The 25,063-nt window shown below is 41.3% G+C and overlaps 1 protein-coding gene across 5 annotated transcripts in view; it reads left to right on the top strand.

Moving 5' to 3' along the window:
• RAD54L2 (RAD54 like 2) overlaps positions 1-25,063 on the top strand; it is a 106,898-nt gene that overhangs the window by 65,788 nt on the left and 16,047 nt on the right. For 4 of the 5 annotated variants that reach the window (XM_014563348.2, XM_032458398.1, XM_032458397.1 and 1 more), the window contains 12 exons: positions 12,977-13,178; positions 14,131-14,270; positions 14,747-14,863; positions 15,187-15,413; positions 16,213-16,395; positions 16,537-16,670; positions 17,781-17,977; positions 19,054-19,396; positions 20,112-20,289; positions 21,520-21,771; positions 21,984-22,102; positions 23,271-23,389. In XM_014563348.2, coding sequence (XP_014418834.1) covers positions 12,977-13,178; positions 14,131-14,270; positions 14,747-14,863; positions 15,187-15,413; positions 16,213-16,395; positions 16,537-16,670; positions 17,781-17,977; positions 19,054-19,396; positions 20,112-20,289; positions 21,520-21,771; positions 21,984-22,102; positions 23,271-23,389 — 2,211 coding nt within the window. Of the gene's footprint in view, positions 1-11,000; positions 11,216-12,976; positions 13,179-14,130; positions 14,271-14,746; positions 14,864-15,186; positions 15,414-16,212; positions 16,396-16,536; positions 16,671-17,780; positions 17,978-19,053; positions 19,397-20,111; positions 20,290-21,519; positions 21,772-21,983; positions 22,103-23,270; positions 23,390-25,063 lie in introns of those variants that run through there. The other variant, XM_032458400.1, reaches the window with a different exon arrangement.

Here is a 25,063-nt window from a genome sequence, read left to right as displayed (position 1 = left end):
TTTGCCACAAAGAAATCGGTTAAGGATGTTAGTGGATGTTTTCTCAAGGCTGATGGAATAATAAAATTGAGTGATTGGAGAAAGTAGGGGAATACTTCAAGAACCAGCTCAAATTTCTAAAGTGATGTCAGTTTTGACTATTTGTGGTGATGATGTTTTTCCTATTTAAGTGTTCATATCTGTAAGTATTGTATTCTAGATATACTAATCCTTTGCTATTTGTATTGTTAATAGCATCAAGTCTGTGGATTATCTCTTAACATTGTTCACAGTGTTCTTTATTGTAAAAAAAATCTCTAATTTCATTGTAGTCAGTTTAAGCAATCTTTTCTGTTGTTTGATAGTCATTTATTTCATGAGTGAAAAAGAAGACATAGGAGCGGCATATTTTAAAGTTTGGAATGTGGTTTTGATCAGCATCTTTGGGTTTAATTTGGATTTTTAAAATTTTGATTTTGTGAAATTATTCTAGACATTACCTTGTCTGTAAGATTTAGTAGAGCCAAGCGTTCACTTTATGTTTTCTCATAACTCTTTATATCTTATTCAGAAATTGAACTAGAATCCTTCAAGGTATCAGCCTTAGTCTGTCTTCTTTCTACGTTTGCTCAGAAGTTCCTGCTTTGCGGTTGATGTGCTGAGAACTCGGTAATTCTTGCTATGGTTGCAGAGATAGCCAAAAATCTTCATTATCATGCTGAGCAGGATCAAAATTAAATCCGTTTGCAACACAAGGCTTAAATTTCAGATGGGTTGAAAGAGGAGCAGTTGTGTTTACAAATGACTGTGTCTTTACTATTTTGACTTTGATTGTGCTAAAAGCAATGGTTCTCTATAGGGATTGATTTTGTCCCCAGGAGACATCTGGCAATGGGTGGAGACAACTGGGAAGGTGCTTCTAGAATCTAGTGGACAGAGGGTGGGGATGCTACTAAGCATTCTGCAGTGCACAGGGCAGCCCCTACAACAAAGGATCATCTAGTCCAAAATGTCAGCAGTGCTAAGATTGAGAGCAGTCTTGGTATCTTTTACTGATGATTTGCAGTTGTTCCCCTTCCCTATGAGGACTAAGTGGAGAGGCCAGACATTTCTTTTCTTCATATCTCAGGTTGTTTCATGAGTTAGTCAGAATAATAGTGGTTCCCTTGCTCTCAGATCTCATTTTAAAGGATGTGTTTAACTTATAATCCACTAGTGCCTTCTATATTAATGCTATGAAGATTTATTTCTTCCCAAGGAGCTTCTATGATGAGAATTTTTTTTCTCTCTCAAACTGGCTTCCATGACTATTCTGAAGGTGAATCACATTTTGCTTTGCATGAGTTTTTAACTTTTGAAGACTTATTGGCAAATATATTGGCCTTTCATGCCATTTATTGAGTCAGGTAAAGCTTGGGCCATGGAAAACATCAGTATGTTCTCATAAATGGTGATGTGTTGAACATATTTGAATATGAACATATTGAGTGAGAACTGATATGCTTCAGTGGATTTTTTATTCATGTGTATTTTTCTCTAGTGGCAATTTTTATGAAAACAAGCACAATTTAAAAATACTCAACATCCATTCATTGAGCATCTGTTAGACAGCTGGCATTTTTGTTAGACTTGAGAGATACAGTGGAGAATGAGATGGTCAGAATCCCTGCCCTCAAGGAGCTACATTCTAGACAGATGATAAGTGTTGAATCAAGTTACTAAAATAACTTCAGATCTTGAGAAGAACCATGTAAACAAAAAAGAAAGGGAATGAGCCCCAGGGGTAGTGAGGAAGGGCCTATTTCAGCTAGAGTGGTATAGTGGTGGTGGTGGTAGGGCTCTCTGACGGTGTAGTATTTATGCTTGTTTTTCAAAGAATCAACTTTTGGTTTTGCTGTTGCTTTTAGTCTTAAAGTATGTTTTCCTCTGTTTCATTAACCTGCTCTTATCTTCATTTGTCTTCCTGCTACTTTCTTTGGGTTTAGTTTCCTGTTCTTTTTCTAATTTTTTTGTGAAAAAAATTTACATCATTAATTTTCACTCTTCATTATTTTTTGACATTAATTTAAGGCTATGAATTTCTTTTTAAGGATGACTTTAGTGATATCACAAAATTTTAAAAATCAATTATATAATTTGCACACATTAAAATTCACATCTTTTGCCTGTATAGGTCGATGACTGTTGACAAATGTATATACGTACATTATCATCAATCTAATCAGGATGTGGAAAATATCCATTTTCCCAGAAAGTTCTCTCATGCCCCTTTGTAGTCCGTTTTCCAGGCACTGAACTGAATTCTGTCATTATAGGTTAGCATTATATAGAATTTTATATAAATGGAATTATATGATACCTATTCTTTTGTCCTTGGCCTCTTGCTCATCTGTGTTGTTGCACAAGGGTTCCAATTTCTCTGTGTTCCTTTTTCATTGCTGAGTAGTGTTTCAGTTCCATAAATGTACTGCTCCTTGTTTATACATCACCTGTTGATGGACATTCAATCTTATGACTAAAGCTGCTTTGAACATTCCTGTAAAAGTTGATGGGTTTTTCTTTTAATTAGAGATATGCTTTCATTTCTTTATAGATAGAATACCAATAAGTAAATTGTGAGGTTGTACGGTAGGTGTATGTTTAACTTTATCAGAAACTGCCAAAATGTTTTCCACAGTGATTGTACCACTTCACACTCCTACCAGCAGTGCATGAGAGTTCCAGGTGCCCCATATCCTTGCCAGCAATTGGTATGGCCAGTCTTATTAATCTTAGCCATTCTAGTGGGTGTCAAGTGGTGTCTGATTATACTTTAAATTTGTATTTCCCTAATGATTTTGAGCACCTTTTCATGTGTTCATTGGCCATTTGTATCTCTTTTCCTGAGGTGTCTGTTCCTCCCCTTTTGCTCTTCTTTATTGGGTTATTTGTTGTCATTTTACTGAGTTATAAGAGTTTTTTAAAAAATATATTCTAAATACAAGTCTTTTGTCAGATATATATACTGCTGTTGTCTACAAGACTGTGACTTTTCTTTTTTATTGAGTTATAATTAACATACAATATTATATTCATTTCAGGTGTACAACCTAGTGATTCAATATTTTATACATTATGAAATAATCACCACAATATGACCAGTTACCATCCATCACATAAAAAGTTGTTACAATATTATTAACTATATTCCTTATGTATACATTACATTTCCGTGATTTTTTTTAATAGCTAGAAGTTTATATCTTTTTTTAAGAATTTTTTTTTTTTTTTGCTGGGGTAGGGGAGGTAATTAGGTTTGTTTATTTTGTATATATATAAAAAAGGAGGTACTAGGGATTGAACCCAGGACCTTGTGCATGCTAAGCATGTGCTCTAACGCTTGAACTATACCCTCCCATGCCTTGGTAGTTTGTACCTCTTAATCCTCTTCACCTATTTCCTTCATCCCCACCCCCACCCCCCCTTCCCTCTGGCAACCACCAGTTTGTTCTCTATATCTGAGAGTCTGTTTATGTTTAATTTTGTTTGTTTGTTTTGTTGTTTTAGATTCCATTAAGTAAAATCACATGGATTTTGTCTTTCTTTGTTTAACTTATTTCACTTAGCTTAATACCCTCCAGGTCCATCCAAGTTGCCGTAAATGGCAAGATTTCATTCTTTTTATGGCTGCATAGTATTCCCCTTCTCTGGAATCTTGTCCCTTCAACCCCTGGTTGTCTTAGAATCTCTTCCATGCCTTCAAAGGGGTTTTGTTGTTGTTTGTTTAAATTTGGTAACATATTTCTAGTAGTTCTTGGTACAAGCTTTGGTTTGCCTCAAGATATTACACCTTAGCTGGACGCAGAAGCAAGCCAACTTAAAAAAAATATGTTTATTGAGATATAATACACCGTTTTTAAGTGTACAATTCAGTGATTTTTAGTGTATTTGCAAGGTTGTACAACCATCAATACTGTCTAATATCAGAACATTTTCATCACTCCAAAAAGAAACCCTGTTACCTGTAAGCAGTCATTCTTATTATCCTCTCCCCTAGCTCCTTTCATCCACTGTCCTAGTTTCTGTCTATATAGATTACCTCTTCTGTGCATTTCTATAAGTGGAATCATGCAATATGTGGCCTTTGTGTCTAACTTGAACTTAGCATAATAACTAAGTCAACTCTGTGTGTGTGGTAAAATATGTGTAACAAAATTTAGCATCTTAGCTATTTTTAAGTGTACAATACTATGGCATTAAGTATATTCACATTGTTGTGCAACCATCATCACTATCTATCACTGTAACTTTTTTATCATTTCATTCTGAAACTCTGTACCCATTAAACAATTACTCTCCATTCCCTCCTCCCTCCCAGCCCTTGGGAACCTTGGGAGCCACCCTTTTCTGTCTCTATGATTTTAACTACTCTATGTACCTCATATAAGTGGAATCATACAGTGTTTGTCTTTTTGTGACTGGCTTATTTCACTTAACATAGTGTCCTCCAGATTCATCCATGTTGTAGCATGTATCAGAATTTCCTTCCTTATGTAAGGCTAAATAATAGTCCATTGTACATATATACCACATTTTGCTCCTTCTTTCATCTGTCCATGGATGCCTGGGCTGCTATGAACATGAATGTATAAATATTTCTTTGAGACATTACTTTCAGTTTTCTTGAATATATGTCTAGAAGTGGACTGGTATATATATATAAAAGTGGAACATATGGTAATTCTGTGGGTAATCTTTTGAAGAATTGTTTTCCACAGCAGCTGTGCCATTTTACATTCCGACCAATAGTGCACAAGGGTTCCAATTTCTCTGCATCCTTGCTGATACTTTTTTTTTTGATAGTAGCCATCCTAACAGGTGTGAGATGGTATGTTATTGTAGTTTTGATTACATTTCACTAATGATTAGTGGTGTTGAACATCTTGTCACGTGCTTTTTGGCCATTTGTATATCTTCTTTGGAGAAATGCCTGTTCATATCCTTTGCCCATTTTTGAATCAGTTTGTTTTTTGTTACTGAGTTTTAGGAGTTCACTATATATTCTGGATACTAATCCCTTATTAACTATATGATTTGGAAATATTTTCTCCCATTTCATAGATTGCCTTTTTACTCTGTTGATAGTGTATTTTGATACACAAAATTACAAAATTTTGATGCACAAAATTAAAAATTTATGATGTCCAGTGTTCCTTTTTTTTTCTTTTATTGCCTGTGCCTTTGGTGTCATATCTAAGAAGTCATTTCTAAACCCAGTGTCATGAAATTTTCTGCCTAAGTTTTCTTCTAAGAGTTTTGTAGTTTTAGGTTTCACAGTTAGATCTTTGATCCATTTTGAATTAATTTTTGTATAAGGTAAGAATCCAGTTTCATTCTTCTGCATGTGAATATCTAGTTTTCCCAGCACCTTTTATCAGAGTGGCTGTCCTTTTTCTGTGGAATGGTATTGATACTTTTGCTGAACACCCTTTGACCACATATGTGAGAGTTTATCTCTGGGCTCCATTCTCTTTCATTGGTGTATATATTTCTGTTTATGCCAGCTCTACACTGTTTTGATTACTGTAGCTTTGTAGGAAGTTTTGAAATCAGGAATTGTGAGTCCTCCAATTTTGTTCTTTTTCAAAATTATTTTCTCCTGTTTTTGTAAATAATGTTTTACTGGCACACAGCTGTGTTCATTCACTCATTTGTTTATGTATGGTTGCTTTTGAGCTACAAGGGCAAAGTTGAGTAGTTGCAACAAAGACCTCATATCTAAAGTATTTACTATCTGACTCTTTACAGAAAAAAAAAAAGTTTGCCAATCTCTGAACATTAAAATTCCATGCTTATTTCCCCAGCTGTAGTGCATTGTACCACAAATAAGAAAATCAAAAGGGGAAAATGTTTGTACAAAGATGCTTATGCCGCTGTAAGTGTGAATGAAAAATAAGAAACAGCACAAATGCCCAACATCAGGGGAATGACAAAATATTCTGTGATATGCTGATACCTTGCCATTAAAATGACATGTGGAATATATCAAAGAAATATTTATATATAAAACAAGTGACCAAAAGCAGAACACAAGATGATATGTATTCATCGATTACCAGTATAAAGTAAATGTATATTAACAAATATGGGACAGTTGAGATCTAAATAGTTTAGAGATTAGTGCTTGTTACATTTTGTTCTTCATTAAAACTTCTAAAATTAAAAAAAAATATTGAATTTTTTATTCTGGAAAATCTCAAACATAATTTAAAAAAATAAAGACATAGTTTTAAAAATTGGTAAAATGAACCATGTGTTCCCAGTACTCTCTTTCAGTTGTTATGAATACAGGGCTAGTCTTTTTTTATCTGTTCCCCCCTAGCCATGGATTATTTGGAAGTACTAGTTCCTTGACATTGTAAGATTTTATCTATACAAACTTCAGAGTGTATTTGCTCTCTAACATAAAAAGTCCCTAAAAAACAACAAAACAAAACAAACACCATACCATCATCACATCTAAATTTTTAAAATCAATAATCCCTTACATTGTAAAATATCCAGATAATCCTTGATTATCTTTGAAAAGTTATTTTTACTGATATGCTAATTTATTTAAGTCCCTACTAGGCCCACATTTAGTTAATTTGTCTTTTTAATTTCCTTAACATATAAGCTTTTAAAATAATATCTAAGATGTAACCTACCTCTTTTTCATTTTCTTTTTTTTATTGCAATTTATTTGTAAAAGAAAAGGATTCACATATTTTGTAGTTTTGCACATTTCTAGACTTTGCTGATTGCACTACTGTGGTCTTGTTTATCAGGTTTAATGTAGTCCTTTGTTCCCTGTATTTTTGCAAACCAGGAGTGAGATATCAAGATGTGTTTGGATTCAGGTTCAGTGTTTTGGCGCACATACATCACAGGCATGTATGTATCCTATCGCATTGTGTCAGGAGACACATGGTAAGACTTGAAATCCACTGATCTTTGTTTATACAGATGGCATTATGGAGGAAGAAAATAATAGAATAGCTGGAGAGAGGGCTCTGGAAGTGTTTGTACCTTATACCCCTAATGAATGAAATATAGGGATTTTTTTTTTTTTCAGAGCTACTCATTTACCTATCATATTTGTTGTTGTGGTGGTCATAATGCCTGAGGAGTTTATGTAAGAGTTCATTGGTGTTTATATAACTCTGGTGATTATTGCTTACAACTGGCTCACATGAAGGAGAAAGTTCAGAGGTGTTTGCCACCAGATCTGATTTCATGATCCTGAACTTGGGTGATAATAGTCACTGACTTTTAAATCATGCGGACACTAATTTTCCTTTGTCAAAGCACATATCTCTAACTTCTTGTTGAATCTTTTATCTTTTTTCCTCAGTGGCTTTTGGTGGATTATCTAGAATTTTGGGGTGGGCTGTTTTTCGAAAGTTAAATTATTTATTTTAGTTAGGTTGTGAATTCACATGGTTCAATATTCAGAAGGTACAAAAGAGCATAGTGAAAAGTTACATTTTGACTTAGGGAAAAATTAACTATATTTTGAAATAGCTGTTTTATTATTAAGAATAGTTTAAGATGTGGTTTCTACTATAATGTTATGTGGAAACCAGAAACTTCACAATAAGCATCATGAAGCAGTAATGAAGGACTTGTAAAACACTGACTTACATTGCAGCAAACTTTAAATATCAGAACATCCATAAACTAAAACCCTTTCACAAGCAAACAGTTGTTGAACACAGAAGCTAAGGATTCATTCAAAGAATGCTAGGTGGTAAGGAGCTGGTTTAAACCTGTATCCTGTATATAAAGGAAAGGAGAAACCTGTGTCTGAACTCACTGTGCATGAGAGTTGTATAAACTATGTCTGATCATTTAAAAATTGCTGCAGTGCTTGGCTGCATTCAACCCATGCCAGACAGGAATTCACAGTTGAGCTTCACAAGTTGGAATGTTTGATGGTGAATGTGTGACACTGAAAGGCTATCAGGTTCTGTTCTTCCTCCTCCCAGAAACAGCCCACTCTGCAAGGCAGAAACCAGAAGAAAGAAATACAATAGTTAGCAACAAGTTCCCACTGCCCAACACATTAAGTTCAAACGTTTTTGCCTGACATTTAAAACCTGCCCTCTACATTCTGACTCTGTCTTGTTGCCTACTCTCTAACCTTGCCTCCAACTGTTCCTCCAAGTGGTTACTCAATAAATTTGCTTGTGAAATAGAAACAAAACAAAAGGCCTTAAGGCCAGAAGAACATCAAAGGTCATTACCAGAACAGGTCAAAGGACCCAGCAAAACACCATGTTCAAGTGTGCCAACCCAGCCCCAAGTGTAATTGGTGTGTCAGTCAGGCTGCAGTGTTGGTGAAGTGGCCAAATTAGCAGTGGGTGTTCCCTGTTAGGGAATGTGCTGTCCAGCCACCTGTCCTTTGGGAGGAGAAATTTGATGGCCTCCCTTTTTAGGAGGGAAGAATCGTGGGCTGTGACTTAGGAGGGAGGTGACAGTAGTACTGTGTGACAGTGCCATAGAAATATTAGCTCTTTGGAGGGGTGGGGTGCCTGAAGGAATAATAGTCCTTAAGGAAAACCAAGAATTGCTGAGCTTTCCTCCTGTGGTGCTTCAGATGGAAATGAGAAAGGACTACTTAAGCAGAGTAGTGCATTTGGGAGGACATCTTGTCAGACTTGCAGCTCTACCTTAGAGCTTCTTTTTTAGTTCTCATGTCCAGCTGGACACTGGAGCGATGACACCGTGCTTCCTCAGCAGGCAGAACATGTTCCCAAGCCAAGGCTCATGTTGCATTCTCAATGCCACTTGCCGTGCTGGACTCTGCTGCCTTTAGGAGGCCTTTTATAAAACATCTGCTGTGGGCCCAGTGGTAATAGAGAGGGGACTGTGATGTTTTAACCTCTTGCTCATTTTAATAGTATTGCAGTGTTCCGTCATGAACATTTTTTGGTGCCTCCCTTGGCCATTTCCCCTTTGCTCTTCAGAAAGCAAAGGTTGTTTGCCTGATACCTTCAGTGATCTCTCAGTGTGTAAGGGCCAAGGAAGATGCTCCCAGTGCTGCTTCTGGGCATTCACATGTGAGTGTGTGTGCATGTATGCACCCACCATCCACCTTCACCCCCAGCTTCTACAATGGCCACTTGAGCTTCCTCTCCCCACCGAACCACCAGGCACTGGGATGTAGAATGCTAGGGAAAGAAAAGGCTTTGCAAGTAGTCCTCTCTAGGACAGGGGTTGACTTGTGTGCTGTCCAGCATCCAGGGAGAATCTTGGATCTACACCTAAATTTTCCTTGGAAAAGGAGCTCCCGGGAAGACGCAGAAAAGTGGGTGTTGGGTTGGAAGGCCACTCCTCCTGCTGTTTTGCTTAATTCATTTTAGCCAATATTGAACCTCATCTACTTTCCTAACCATTCCACCTTGTTTATTTATTATCTTTTTTTTTAAATGGAGATACTGGAGATTGAACCCAGAACTTCATGCATGCTAAGCATACTCTGCCACTTGAGCTATACCCTCCCCACCATTCCACCTTGCTTAGAGGTTCTGTTCCTTTTGCTCATGCTTCTAAAAATATCTATCTAGAATGTTCTTTCTTTTCTTTCTTTATAAGCTGGCGCCTGCCCATTCTGTTAGATCAAACCCAGGTCTCACTTTTCCCAAGGAAACAGTCCCCATTACCGATAGGCAAGCCTGGACTAGGTGTCCTTTCCCCAAGTGTTGTTGCTATTAGGCACTCCACTGTCATATACGTGTGTATGTGTTTCCCCGTGTGGACCATTCCATTATGCCTTGGCACAGGGCTGCTACATAGTAAGTAGATGCTCAAATGTATGTTAGGCTAAACTAAAAGCAGGGATGGAGAGGTGACAGTGGCTGGTTTGTGGCGGTCTCATGTGCAGAGGTTTAGAATGGAGTAATCTACAACTTCATGTGGGGTTTGTGTGTGTGTGTGTGTGTGTGTGTGTGTAAGAAACACTCATTTTCTAAGAACAAAATGCAGTTTGCATATGTTATTTCTGCATATCCATTTGCTTTCTTATTTCTGATCTTTGATTAGGATATATAATTGAAGTCTGAGTTCTCCACACAAATGAATAGTGCTACCTAGCATGGCTGACCAAGACCCAGAGCTTTGTATGCCTCCAGGCTGTTGAATGTGGTTGGGAGTATGGAGTTTGACAGACTTGAGTTTAAAGAATAATATTTTCAATGGGAGAGCTATTTACATCCTCATTTTACAAATTTAGGAACTATGGCTCAGAGAATTTGAACCCATGAACATAGAGCTAATAAGTGACAGAGCCAGGATTGCCTGACTACAAAGCGTGTTCTCTTAACTGTCTGTTCTTGTTTTCCTGTATACCCATAGACAAGTCTTCTTAAGTTTTTAGGGCTTCATTGTATCATACTTAGAATGAGAGGAGCAAAAATCACTTTGTAGAAAGAAAGATGAAACCAAACGTATTCCTTGTATCTGGGATAGTGGTAGTCATAGTGAAAGCAGCAGCTTGTTTTATTTAGTTTTTATTATATGCCAGGCATTGTTCTAGTGCTTTATTTAGGCTATTTCATATAGTCATCACCACAAACCCTCTGAGGTTAAGGACTAACAGTGCAGTTGTTATTCTCTTTATAAGTGAGGAACAGAAAGGTTGTAACAAGGGGCAGAGCTGATGTTCACATCCCAGTAGTATGGCTTCAGTGTCCATACTGAACCCCTAACCTCTGTCATCTTTTAGGAAATATTAGTTTCCAACTCCATGCTATTCTAAAATCTGGCACCAATATGAAAGAGACCATAAGGAACTCAGAATGGTAACAGGGCAAGGAGGGCATCCTCAAGGCATGGAAGATGAGCAGTAACAGTATGTCTGGGAAACTCATGATTCCCTGATTCAGCCACGGATTGGTAAGATGGCCCATTTGTTATTTTTATGTGGTTGAGTGCATTGGATGATGACCCAAGGTATGTCTTTTTTTCAGCTTGGGGATGCTAACTGGTTCAATTAACTGATTCACTCATTGAAATCTATGGCAGCCCTGGCCTCCCTTTACCAAAGTCTACAGGGTTGAGTGTTTCTTCTTGAATCCATACTGTCATAAAATGTTGAATATATAAATGAAGAAGAAGGGACAAATCTCCCTTCCAGAAAAACTCCAAGTAATAAATGTGGAAGCAAAGAGGAAAATTGAAAAGCACCATTAGAACAGCACAATACTAATTGCTCTAGGTAAGATCCACTGATGAATGTTAAAATTAGTGGGTGAAACGTCTAAGAAACAGGATATTTGCATTTGCATTTGCATTCTCAAAGCCCCTCCCCAAACATTTTTTTGTATGTGGTTTTAACATATGTTCAGAAATTCTTTGATACCCCTCCCAGCAGGTAATGGAGCTTAATTCTCTCCCCACTGAATGTGGCCAGACTTAGTGATTGGCATCTAATGAATAAAAAAAATGGAAAGGGAAAAATAGTAATTTTACAGTGAAGAAATTTTGTAGACACCACTTCAAGGTCAATGTCACCAGTAATAAGCCATGTTGATATCATGTACTCTGATAAGGTGATGAGAAGCGCACTTCACCTCTGGTGTTCTTTCCTAAATACCACAACCCCAATCTAATCATCAGACAAACCCAAATTGGGGGACAGTCTGCAAAACACCTGACCAGTACTCTTCAAAAAAGTGTCAAATTCATGAAAGACAAGAATAGACTGAGAAACTGCTGCAGTTTAGGGGAGACTAAAGAGACAAGACAACTAAATGCAATATGATATCCTAGATGGGATCCTATGATGGGAAAAGGATAATAGTGGAAAACTGGTAAATCCAAAATAACAAATAAAAATAATCCCACCAAAACCCCCAACTTCCTGTGTCCTTCCTGCCTGAGAGCCAAATGGCACTAATTAGAGGACCTCAGTTTCAGCATTTATGTTCTAGTTTTGAATTCCTCTTACCTTTGGGAAAGAAGACCTTTTAGTTGTGTAGTGCTTGTATCTGGGAGGCTCTGGTGGACTTGGGCACAGGTCTATGTGATTGTCAAAGCCTGCCCATCCAGTGAACAGAATGCTGCTCTGCAGATGAGGAGAGGGATGTACATACACATGGACCCTCCTACCCAACCCTAGTCCTTGCTGGTGGTTGATACCATAAATCACATTCCCTCTGCTAGGAATTTCTTCCCTTTTTCCTGCTATCCCCAAGGCAAATACCTTTAGACGTTCTATTCATCTTTCAAGGCCTCACTCACATTTTACCTCCCATATAATTCCTTGTGGGATCATCCCACAAAGTAGCACTTTTCGTATTCTGCGACCCTAACACAATTATTTGTGGTTTAACTAATTACCGCTGGCTGAAAAATGGTGTCTTGAACTTTTAAGTTCTTTAGTTCAGTTGGTCTGCCCCTCCTTTGGTTTTTAGCATGCTTTGCCTTATTATGTCTAGAAAACAAAGTCCTTGAAGGGAAGAGTTCTTATCAATGTCCCTTGAGGCAACCAGAGCAGTGCTTGCCATGTTGTAAACCCTTATTAAATGGTTGGTAAATTGGATAGGTGAACTTTTTAAGATACTGCAGGAAGGAGTATTTTCCCTGCTGGCAGACAAGATTTGCTTAGAGTCACACACAAGTGAGTGTGAGCTGTACTTGGAACCCATTTGTCCCTTTCTGAGCAGTCGAGGCCATGATGCTTCCTCACTCTGATCATAGTGCTAAATCATATCAAGAGTGATGGCTCTCATTTGTCGTAAGTCTGCTCTGAGCATGCACACTATTTGGTCCCCACAGCAGCTCTAAAGTGTGGGCATTACTATCCTAATTTTATAGATAAGTCCATTGAGGTTCAGAGAGATGTAACTTGGCTTATTAGATCATCAGCTAATAAGTTGCTGAGTTGAGATTTGAATACTGGTGTGTCTGGCATCAAAACCCATTTTTCTTCCAGTAAAGTTTGGTCCCTGACACTTCTTTCCCCTTGTCTTTTCAGACCCATCCCTGGAAGACATGTGTGGCACTGAGTGTGCCCAGCTGGAGGAAGATGGGCAGCAGCCACTGCGGTGCACTTCAACTACCTCATCTCAGTCTGAGCCTTCAGAGCAGCTTAGGCACCACCAAGGCAAAAGCCTAGCCTCCGAGGACCCCAAAAAGAAGAGAGCTCAGAAGCCCTCCCACATGAGGAGAAACATACGGTGAGCTGTGCTCTGGGTAGGAGGAGAAGCGAGGGAGTAGAAGTATTACTTTCATTTGATGGCTGTTGGTAGAAGAAGGGCTGGTTTGAGAAGGAGAGTCCTATTTCCAAAGGAGAAAAGTGTAAGCTGCGTGCCCCAATTAATAGTGAAGATGCAGCTCAGGACCACTGGGTCTGGGCTGTCAGAGGATACAGAGTGGATGTGGATGGCACTTGAGCACCACTGGGGAGTGCACTACTCTCTAGAGGCCCTGGGAAGCAACCATAGGGTGCTCTGGTTAGACTCTGTTTCTTCCTTTATTTTTTCCTAATGTCTCAAAATTAGAGGAGATAAAAAGTTGAGTTCTCATCCTCCTAGAACTCAAATTCAGTTGGCAGGGAACTGTCTGGTCCAAAGCAGGGCTTCTTCCTTGACCTAAGAGAACAGCAGATGTGAACTTCCTTAACTATCCAAATCCTCAACAGTCCTTTCTTCTACCAGTAACAATTTTACTATTGAAAGAAGATAAGTGATACTTTTCTCCTCCGACCCTCATTTTTTTTTAAACATGACCCCTTGAAAATATTACTCTAAGTTTGGAAAATAAGCCTGTAGAATCATCCATAATCCCACTTCCCCATGCAACAACTGATTTTTTATACTGCTTTTCAGCTTTATGAATCACATATTATTCTGTTTTACTCTTGGTCTGTTATATGCAGAGATGAGTCAGCAGGGGCATCTGTCAGGAAGTTAAATAATATGAAAAATATGTTAGCCCAGAACCACCTGAGCCTTGAAGTCCCATTTATTTTTTTATCTTGCCCATTGCATGGGTGTAGTGAGACTGATATGGCTTCTCCTCCCACCTCAGCTCTCTGAGCTCAGCAATGGTGATTTCCCTCTTTAGCTTGACATTACATTGCCCAAATCTCAAGTGAACCCAAGTACTCTATCTTATTTTAATGTTTAGAAAGCTGCTCCGGGAAGATCAATTGGAGCCAGTTACCAAAGCAGCACAACAGGAAGAATTGGAAAGAAGGAAACGCCTGGAACAGCAGAGGAAGGATTATGCAGCCCCTATTCCCACTGTTCCCCTGGAGTTCCTTCCCGGTAAGCAGAGGAGGTGGCAGGAAAGGCCCGGTGCTGCACAGAGAAGAGGCCCTTGATGTGTACAGTGGTCAAGGACAGATATGGAGTAAGATTGTGGCCTCTCAGGAATGCTTTCAAGTCATCTGTCTTCTTAGGAGCACACAGTCAGTAGGATCTCATATTAAAAGTTAAGATGGATAAAAGTGTGCCTCCTCAAATTGATCTTATTTCGATTTTCCCCTCATAACTTTGGATTTTAACATGCCAGGGGTTAGGTCCTTTTCTAGTGGCGCAGTGTAGATACCAGGAAATAAGAACCAGTAGAGAAAATGGAATTTGGAAAGGGGGCTGAGGTTTCTGAGATGTCCTTTACTTCTCTCCTCAGAGGGTAATCCCTCTGAGAACAACAAGAGGAGGATGGCAAGTCATTTGGGGGAAGATGTTTGAGCTAAATGTGGTTTTGACATTCCCGTCTGTCTTTTTTTTTTCTTTCCTAGAGGAAATTGTCTTAAGAGCAAGTGATGGTCCCCAACTGCCTCCTCGGGTCTTAACCCAGGAAGTCATTTGTTTGGACAGTAGTAGTGGCAGTGAGGATGAAAAAAGCAGTCGAGATGGTAAGATCGAGCCAGAGGTGCCCCTCCTTCCTCCTGACCAATGTTCACCCTGAGAAATTGGCTGTACCTTTGCCTAGTACAAAGTTCAGTCCTTCCTCATTCAGTTTGGGGTCTGACTGTGACAAATTTCTCTGAGTCTCCTTGGTAAATTTAAGTTTTCCTCTTGTCTTAACTTGAAGCAGAAAGAGAGAAATAATAGAAAGAAACATTTTTATAAGTGTTAACAAGTTCTAACTTTGTTTCCATGCTCTTTTGTTTTAACAAGGGGCAGTAAGTTATCTCTGCTCCCTGGGTTTTTGTTTTTGTTTTGTTGGCTGTCTCAGAGGTGATTGAACTGAGCTCTGGAGAGGAGGACACTCTGCACATTGTGGACAGCAGTGAGTCCGTCAGTGAGGAGGATGAGGAAGAGGAGAAGGGTGGCACCCATGTGAATGACGTCTTAAATCAGCGTGATGCTCTGGGGCGGGTCCTCGTCAACCTGAACCACCCTCCAGAGGAGGAGAATGTCTTCCTGGCCCCACAGTTGGCACGGGCAGTGAAACCTCATCAGGTACAGCAAATCTGGGCTCTCCTCTTTGTCTCCTTTCAGCTTCCTTGCTGTGGATATCACCTGCTGGTGGTTGTTAGCATCACAGCCTGTGAAGTACTTGTTTGGTACCACGAGCAGCTGTTGAAAAGGCCTGATTCTTCCTCCCAGCAGTTGATGCTTCAGGATTCCTGATGAATGGGAAGGAACAAGATTTGCCCCATCACGTAAAAGGTGCTGATCTCTTGGCTTAATAATCTTGAGCCTCCTTCTGTGAGATCTGCAAGACTGATTGAGCTGCTCTCTGGAGAGCAGCGGTGTGGTTAGGAACTTGTGGCTCCAGAAGAAATGTGAGACTCAGAGTCTGAGGGACTTTCTAATAGGAGGGATCAGAGTAGTTTGTATTGATCCAGAACTGGGAACCAGGACCAGTGAGTGAAAGCTCCATGAAGGCAGAGGTTGACACAGCATAAGAATCTTAATAATAGGAACTGCTCCTCGTGGAATGGGCTGCCTCTAGGTAAACAACCAAAGGCAGCCAGGCCAAGGCTGAGTGAAAGAACCCTGTGGGAATTTGTTACTGAAGAGTCCTGCCTCAGATGGGCCATTGTACTAGGTGAATGCTTTTCTGTTTCCTCCAAGAAGACTGTCACCAGCCAATAAACTAGTCAGGGTACAGGGAAACTTCTGTAGCCGTCCACACTAGCTGTCTGGTATAATGTCTGCTCATTTACTTAATTTTGACTAATTCCAAAGTAAGTAAAAGTGGACTCCTGGTCTTTGTCAGCCCCTCTGATATTTGTCTGTGCTTATCCCTTGTCAGATTGGCGGGATCCGGTTCCTGTATGATAACCTTGTTGAGTCCTTGGAGAGGTTTAAGAGCAGTAGTGGCTTTGGCTGTATCCTGGCCCACAGCATGGGTCTAGGGAAAACTTTGCAAGTGATCTCCTTCATCGATGTCCTCTTCCGCCACACGCCAGCCAAAACTGTCCTTGCCATCGTGCCGGTAAGAGTTGGGGAAGGCAGCTCTTAGTCACCCCTCTGAAGCACTGGGTTAATGCCTTACTAGGCACTAGACATCTTGACAGAAAGCTCAGCTCTGAGCTTGTTCCCTAAAACTCTCTTTTTGGATGTGACTTTCTGACAGGTTAATACTCTTCAGAATTGGCTGGCAGAGTTCAACATGTGGCTCCCTGCTCCTGAAGCCCTTCCAGCTGACAACAAGCCTGAAGAAATCCAACCTCGGTTCTTTAAAGTTCACATCTTGAATGATGAGCACAAGTAGGTGGCCTGCCCTCTCCTCTCTGCCCCTTTCCTTGTAGACTTCTTCCCAGGATCTGGATGTCAAGGCAGTCTGTTTGGGTATGTGCCTTCACCTCCCAGATCCCTTTTGGTTTCTTGATGTGTCCCTCTCTCTCTTCTTGCTGCTCATTTTTTTCTCTGTCTGGTTTTTCAGTAAAGTCAGAGTTACGTAGCCTGGGACATTTCTTATAGTAATAAAATTCAACATGATAAAACTTTCCATCTTCTAACTTTTCACCTTTTAGATTTATCTTTACTTAGAAACCTAATCACCAATCTCTTCTCTTAAGCATCAATCTACAGTTGACCTTCAGTGCTACAGCTTCCAAGCTTTGAAAGATGCAACTCTTTTTTTTGTTTTCCAAAAATCTAAAGCTATTTTTTGGTCCAAACCAGCTATCCATGCTACCCTTCCCCCACTGATATATTGGATAATTGAGAAGGTAGACTTTCTTTTCTGCAGAGGGTGCCTTTTGTGATGTTTGATTACACACAGCAAAATGAGGAAACTGTGAGTGGCCCCACAGGTGGCTGATCACCTGCTCTTTTCTCCTAGATTTCAGGACTGTTAGTCCCTGTGCAGCTAATGAAATACAGCCAGGGCTCAGTTGTTTAGGAGTAAAGGGACTGTGCTGAGCATCATCTTATCTCCGCTGCTCTTTTTTCCCTTTACTGCATGTCCTTTACTCACAAGGCCTGAGCAGGTGAAATATAAAATTGCCTCTGCTTTTACTGCCTTGTGTTTATTGTGGGAATAACTTGAAATTCTCCCTCAGATGTAGTACTATAGTCATGCATGCACATCCAAGGGAGATGTCACTTTTGCTTGTCTTGTACCTTTGAATTCTGTTTTGTGTTTTTTTGTTTTTTTTTTTTTACTGTTTAACCATCATCAATGACCCAATCTGTCCTCAGTTTCTGTAGGATGATGGGAAAGTCTTCGGGTAGCTAGCCAGCCCTGTGATGTTGCCACATGAAGTCTTTGGCAATAAGGACTTCTGAATATACATCAACACAGCTTTGATTGTGAGAAATTCTTCCTAGGGAGCTGGAGAAGCCATAATATTTTCTTTCTGTTTATTCTTGCAGGACAATGGCGGCTCGTGCTAAAGTGATGGCTGATTGGGTGTCAGAGGGTGGGGTGCTGCTGATGGGGTACGAAATGTACAGACTCCTCACCCTGAAGAAATCCTTTGCCACAGGTAGACCGAAGAAAACCAAGAAACGTTCTCACCCGGTCATCATTGATCTGGATGAGGAAGATCGACAGCAGGAGTTTCGGAGAGGTGGGCAGGCTCTCTGGAAGTACTCCTAGGGGTGTTTCAGGAGAAAAGAAATAGTGTCTGCTCTAGCACGTGGTCAAGGGGGAGGCATTATTGATGTGAGTTGTATTGTTAGGAACCAGAAATCCTGGTCTGCAAGATAGGTGGGGTGACCTGCACTGGCTCTCAGAAGGTGCTGGTTTCTCTGCAGGCAGTGGAGTTCTGGTTAGGCCAGGCCACAGACTGGCTTGGGGAAGACTCCCCAGTGTCTTTGATAGAATAGTTAGAAGAGTAACTGCTGCCTCTGCCACTTCCCAGAGATGCTCTGACGTAGCATTAAGAAAATATTTCTAAAGTATTTTGAAAATGAATATGCAGAGTAGTAATGATACTGTTTGTGAATTTATCCTAGTTTTCTTTTTTCTTTTTTTTTGGTGAAAGCTATTCTCATGTTCTAGTTCTGTTCCCTCTTCAAAGGGGCCTTTGCCTATTTGGGGAGGAAAGTTTTTTTTTAGGGTTCAGGGTCTGTTTCATTTTATAAGTCTCTTCATCTACGAGATTATGTTTGGTGTAGGTTTGCTTCTGTGGTAGAGCTGGGATGAATTTGCCATTTAGCAATGACTGGCGAGTAACTCCAGGAAGACCTTGTCCTTTAGCAAACTCCCACCAGCCCACCTTCAGATGGTGCCAAGACACTGGTGAGAGCTGACAGAAGTGTCTGGGTTATTCCCATCAATATCCTTCAGGCTAATTTTTAATCCTAAGCTGGTACTCTGTAAAGTCATGTTCTCTGCTGCCCAGTTTGAATAAACCCTAGGAATGCAAGCCAGCTTTTACTCTTAGCCTAAAGGGAAGACAGTTAAGGAAAGGAAAGAGGGAAAAGGGACATTTACTGCAAGAGTCAACAGGCCAGGTGAACATGTCACACCAAATGCGCAGGAACTTGGATGGCTGGCTCCCTTTCACCAATGGGGGCTGACTCTTGCTTTCCTGCTTCCTTCATTTCTTCTGTCTCCTCCAGGGTGCACCCCTACTTCTCATATTGTTGACTAAGAGCAGGCCCTCTCACCCTCTTACTCCGGATCCTCTTCCCTCCCTAGAGTTTGAGAAGGCCTTATGCCGCCCTGGCCCTGATGTGGTGATCTGTGACGAAGGACACCGCATCAAAAACTGCCAGGCCAGCACCTCACAGGCCCTGAAGAACATTCGCTCTCGCCGCCGGGTAGTGCTGACCGGGTACCCCCTGCAGAACAACCTCATCGAGTACTGGTGCATGGTGGACTTTGTGCGCCCAGACTTCCTCGGCACCCGGCAGGAGTTCAGCAACATGTTTGAGCGGCCTATCCTGAATGGACAGTGTATTGACAGCACACCTCAGGATGTCCGCCTCATGCGGTACCGGAGCCATGTCCTGCACAGCCTCCTGGAGGGCTTTGTGCAGAGGTGAGCCATCTCTAGGGCCCTATTTTCTGAATCCTTGGAGAGCCTTCGTGGAAGAGCTTGCCGAGTTTTCCTGAAGGGGAAAGGTTGTTACAGTGCAAGGGCCCCTCCGTAGTAGGGCAATAGTAAAACTTTCCTTTCACTGAGCACATTTTCCTGAATAGCTAGCAAATGGTGGATATATGCAGTGTTTCAGTCTCTGAAAGTATGGTCCAGAAGTGCTTCTCTCAGAAGTTAATCTTTGAAGTTACTAGGGATAACTGCCTAACTTGCTGTGAGAAGCAAGAGACAGCTAGCATTCTAATGACTTGAATAAAAGAACAAAATGATGATTCTAAGGGGTAGGGGCTAGCCAATTTCAGCATCTTAAAATACATAGATTAGGCAAGTCTGAAGTATCCCTGTGTTTTTCCTTGTTAAGATGACATGTGTGGGAAAAGCTTAGAGAAGCAGCCCTAGATCAGAATGCGAACCTGGAGTTCCCTTGGTCACCATCACCCTTTCAGGGACCTGGGACAGATCACTCTACCTCTTGCTTTAGTTTTTATCCTCAAAACGAATTTCTTCTTGATGATTGGTGAACTAGTCCTCATTATTGCAAGACTGCTGTGAACGTTGAGATCCTAAAGAAGGAGGTGTGGCAGAAATGCAGGGTTCTGTTTCTGTCCTGCACTGACCCCTCCTGGCCACACTACCTTGTCAATTATGACCTTTGTAGGAGAGGCCACACTGTGCTGAAGATTCATCTCCCTGCCAAGGAAGAAAATGTGATCCTGGTGCGGCTTTCCAAGATCCAGCGAGATCTGTACACACAGTTCATGGACCGCTTCCGGGACTGTGGTAGCAGCGGCTGGCTGGGGCTGAACCCCCTCAAAGCTTTCTGTGTGTGCTGCAAGGTGTGTTGAGGTCTCATGAGATACTAAGATACAGACTAAGGGTGCCCACGGTCCCAAGGGAGTTAGTCCTGCTAGGAGTCCTTGATAAAGGAAGACTGATGTGAGAGGGGCCACCTCAGTTCACTGCATTGGGGGCTTCAAGGTGGGGCAATTCCTGGGAGTGCCACTCATGGGCTATAATGTAAATGGTGCCCTTTAGGGCAATTGTGCAACTCAGCCACACAACTTGTTATACCAAACTTGAGAAATCACTTCCTTTCTCACTGATTTTTTTCACTTGAAAAGTGAGGTGATAGAGAAACATTGTGGGGCAGAGTTTTTGACTGCTAGTGTATTCAAGATTCAAGAAATATATAGCTTAGACAAGTTATGAGGAGTACCTTCCCTTTTAATCCATAGTTAATCAGATCAAGATCTCTTTCATTGTGACAATGCTTGAGATGGTTTAGGGACAGCAAGGCCTAGGTATCTTTAGCACTAAGGCTCGTGAACAGGTTGATGAACCCTGACTTACTTTTGATCTGGCCAGATGCTCACTGTTGCCTCACAAGGGGCCTGTTTCTTTGACAGCTCTCAACCAACCTGTTGGGTATTATTCCTATTTGACCACTGCTTTAATCAGTCAGCTGAAGGTGTGTGTCTGGTTATTGATGGGGTTTCAAAATATTTCTCCTGTAGCCACAGCCCTAGACCAGGGCCAGGAAGCTAAAGCAGACGTGGTCTGTGAGGATGCTGCATTGCTAATATACCCTTCCCACCACCTCCCTACCCCTTTCCTCAGAATTCTCACCTTCTGCCAGGAATAGTCCCCGAAATGACTTACGGTTGCTCATCTGTAAGTTAGGTACATTTGTCCATAGGGAGAGCTTGGTCTTGTTTCATAGTTTCATACAGTAGTTAACTGTAGCTACATGGTGAAACAGGAATATTCTTGTTTCTGTTTAAATAAGAATACAAGGCTTGTGACGTAGCCTTTTTGGTTGTGTGCCAAACATACTGGCATGCCTTCTGGTATGAACTCTCCCATTTATGTATCATGGCAAACAGCTATTTAGTGAAAATGAACGTGCAGTCTCTTTGGCTAAGAGAGGGGTGGGGAGACTAATTTTTGGTGAGACAGTTTGTGCTGTGGGAGGTGTGTGTTTGAGCAAGTGTGTGTTTCCAGGCTCCCTGGGACACCTTTAGATTGTTCTCTGCCCTGTGCTACCTCTCCTTTAACTTGAACCTCAGATCTGGAATCACCCTGATGTGCTATATGAAGCCCTTCAGAAGGAGAGCCTGGCCAATGAGCAGGACTTGGACGTGGAAGAGCTTGGTTCAGCAGGGACTAGTTCCCGCTGCCCATCACAGGGAACAAAAGGCAAGGGGGAGGACAGCGCCTTGGCCTCCTCAATGGGAGAGGCAACCAATAGCAAGTTCCTACAAGGGGTCGGCTTTAACCCTTTCCAGGAGCGAGGCAACAACATTGTCACTTATGAATGGGTGAGTTGAGCAGATCCTTCTATGGCCATAAACCACTGCTGAGAAAAGCCTTTGTGGGGAGCCGGTGGGATGTGCTTAGTGCCTTATACTGCCAAGATCTCTGCAGGGAACTATAAAGAATGTTCGTGAGCTACTACCTTGGAGGGAGAGAATTGTATTTCTAGTAATCTGGCCATGGATCTCCTCCACGCTACCTCATTTCTCTCCTACAGGCCAAAGACCTTTTGGCTAATTACCAGACTGGTGTCTTGGAGAATTCTCCCAAGATGGTACTGCTTTTCCATTTGATTGAGGAAAGTGTGAAGCTTGGGGACAAGATCCTTGTGTTCAGGTAGGAAGAGAAATTTCCAAGAATGTGTCTTTGGTTAAGAGAGACACAGTGCCTACACAGTGAGACTGGCTGGGTTTGCACCAGCCCCTTTTTCTTTCTCCATGCCTCTGCAATCAGTGCTTCTTGTGAGGACCTTCTTGTGTTTTGTCTTTTTTGGAGTTTGTTTCTTTGTCCAATACAATTTCTCTGCAGAGAACAATTTGAAACCCTAGGCTAACATTAGAGATCATAGTCAAATCCTTCAAATTATAGCTCAGGCCATATCTGGCCTGTGACCTGTTTTTGTGCAGCCTGAGAGCTAGTTTTTACATTTTAAAAGTTTTGTTGTTGTTGTTGTTTTTAATAAAGAAGCATATGCAGCAGAGACTGTGTGTGGTCTGCAAAGCCTTAAACTATTTACTATCTGGCCCTTCACAGAAAACATTTGCTGACCTCTGGTCTAATTTGCTTCTATGCCTCCCCAGCCTTTTTTTTTTAAACTTTGTATGTAAGGCCAGATAAGTGATCTGATTTGTTCCAGAGTCACATTCTCAGTCTTGCCACAACTTTGAGTCCCATGAAGGCCTCACTCCTCAGGGAAACAGACATAAAGTAGATTGCTTCTCTTTTGTTCTGAGCAGTTTATGCTCCAGTGAGAGCTAAGTGGCAGGAGCCTGGCTTGGAAGTCTCAGAGTGAGGGTTTCCATGTGTGACATACTTTGAGAGCAAAGCAGTGATTCTAACTTGGGGAGAACCTAGTGTTCCCCCTAGGTTTATGGACTGACTCTCTGCATAAATAACTTGGAAGCAGCTGAGTGATCTGTCTCCTTAGTAAGACCCATAATATTGCCTGTGGCCCATATTAATAGATCTGATGTATGTGCATGCAGTGTTGGTTTTTAATGCTGATGCTGTTTGTTACTCTGCACTGAGCTAAAGCCCAGAATTTTTCAATTGAGAAAGTAATAGGATAGAGAGTTTTTTAGTAGGGTGGTGCTAATAAGTGGGTAGATGACTCTCCTCCCTTATGAGCTAGAAAGAATACCCTTGGTGGTTCTTTGTGGGGTTACCTTTTATGGGGAGTTGTGGGAGCTCTGACTGTCAGACGGGAGCCTATTGGTGTGGGCCTGTTGGGGAACAAGATTCCCTTGGGTCTGGGAGCCTTCTGAACCAAATGTGTCCCTTTCAGCCAGAGCCTTTCCACATTGGCTCTAATTGAGGAGTTCCTGGGGAAGCGAGAAGTGCCCTGTCTACCTGGTGCTGAGGGGCAAGGAGTACAGAAGTGGGTTCGAAACGTCAGCTACTTCCGTGAGTTCACTGCTGCTTTGTTCCTAGAGCCTTGGCAAGGTCTGCCCATGGGTTTCCTTTTCTGCTCTCTCTTTCTCTCCTCCTACTCCATTCTTCATCAAATGCGTAGGAATATTTGTGATTAGCTAAGGAGCAGAGAGATACTGAGAGGAAGCTGCTGTGTATGAGGCACTGGACTGGGGCTGGGGAGCTTAGGGGAGATAGTGGGAGTGCAGAGACACAGAAGGCATAGGCCTTGTCATTACCTGAGATGCAGCAACTCGAGGACAGATTCAAAGTAGCACTGATTGATTGAGTGCCCTAATGAAGATTCTATGGAGGACAGCATCATCATGGTGAGGTCGCTTGGAGAAGATTTCCTGGAGGAGGTGGAACTTGTGCTGGACTTGCAAAGGTGGGGAGAATTTGAATATACAGAACTAGTGTGACCTGAAGATCACTCTAGGTGGGAGGAACAGAATGAACACAGCCTAGATCATGCATTCTGTGTGGGGAAGATAGCATCTCTGAGGGGGTGCAAATCAGTTCTTGAGGGGATGAAAAAATGTTTAACTTTAAAAGTATAAAGCATATGCATAAAATATGCATACAGAAAATAAATGTATACAGTATATCTGTGGTGTTGAAATTTTATGGAGGACAAGGTAATTGAGAAAAATATTTTAAAATGCTCCTTAAGAGGGTGATAATGAAAAAAAGTTGAGAAATACTGACCTCAGGCACTTATTGAGCAGATACTGACATTTGGGCCAGATAATTCTTTGCTGTACTGTAGCATGTTTAGCAGCATTCCTGGTCTCTACTCACTAGGTGGCACTAGCATCCACCCAGTTATAACAACTGGAAATGTCTCCAGACATTGCCAGATGTTCCCTATAGGGTAGGAGGGTGGGGAAATCACCCTTGCTGAGAAGCCCTGGCCTTTAAATCAGGAAGAATTTAGAGAAATGGAGGTTTAGAAGATGGTGAAGAGACCCCAGCACAGGATCTAGCCTGGAGCCTTGTGTTGACTATCTGTATCCCAATGAGTCGGTGCTGAGCTGTGGTTGGAAACTGTGGGAACTCAGGTTGAAAAGGTAGATTGGAGTGCTGACTGAGGAGCCTCTAATACCAGGCAATTCAACTAATGCTTCCTACAGTCGTCATGTTTCAGTTCTCCAAATGGTATTTCATAGCCTGAGTTTTGCCCTTTTCTCTGCTTTACCTCAGGTGACAAACATAGCCCCTCCTCTCTTAATCATGCTTCTTAAGCTTAGTTTTTCTCCTTTAAGCCTCCCTCTTTTCACTCCTTAAGCTCCATCCTACTGCTCCAGATCTATTTCTTTTATGTATCCTTCTAGCCGCTTCTTAGCCTGAGGAGCTTGTTAACAATGCAGATTCCTGGTGGAGGAACATCATCTATATCAAAACACAAAACCCTTGACCCTTGTGCACTCACTAGGATTCACAGGACTGAGGCAGAGAGGTCACCGTGAGCCAGTGTTTTCCAAGCTTCTTGATTACAGCTATTCTTATGCACTCTTTGGTCTAGGAACTTTGGCCTTAGAACTAACGCAAGATACTAAAGGGAGAAACACAGTTTATAGTCGTTGTTGCATGTAAGAATCACAGTGTTATTTTAGAATGATAGATACCTGAGTCTCATGGTAGATCCCATGGAATCTGAGCAGGGAC

This window comes from Camelus ferus, chromosome 17 (genome assembly GCF_009834535.1).
Source record: "Camelus ferus isolate YT-003-E chromosome 17, BCGSAC_Cfer_1.0, whole genome shotgun sequence".
Classification (NCBI taxonomy): Eukaryota; Metazoa; Chordata; class Mammalia; order Artiodactyla; family Camelidae; genus Camelus; species Camelus ferus.
The sequence above is the reverse complement of the archived record's forward strand: the minus strand, read 5'-3'. Positions and strand labels throughout refer to the sequence as shown.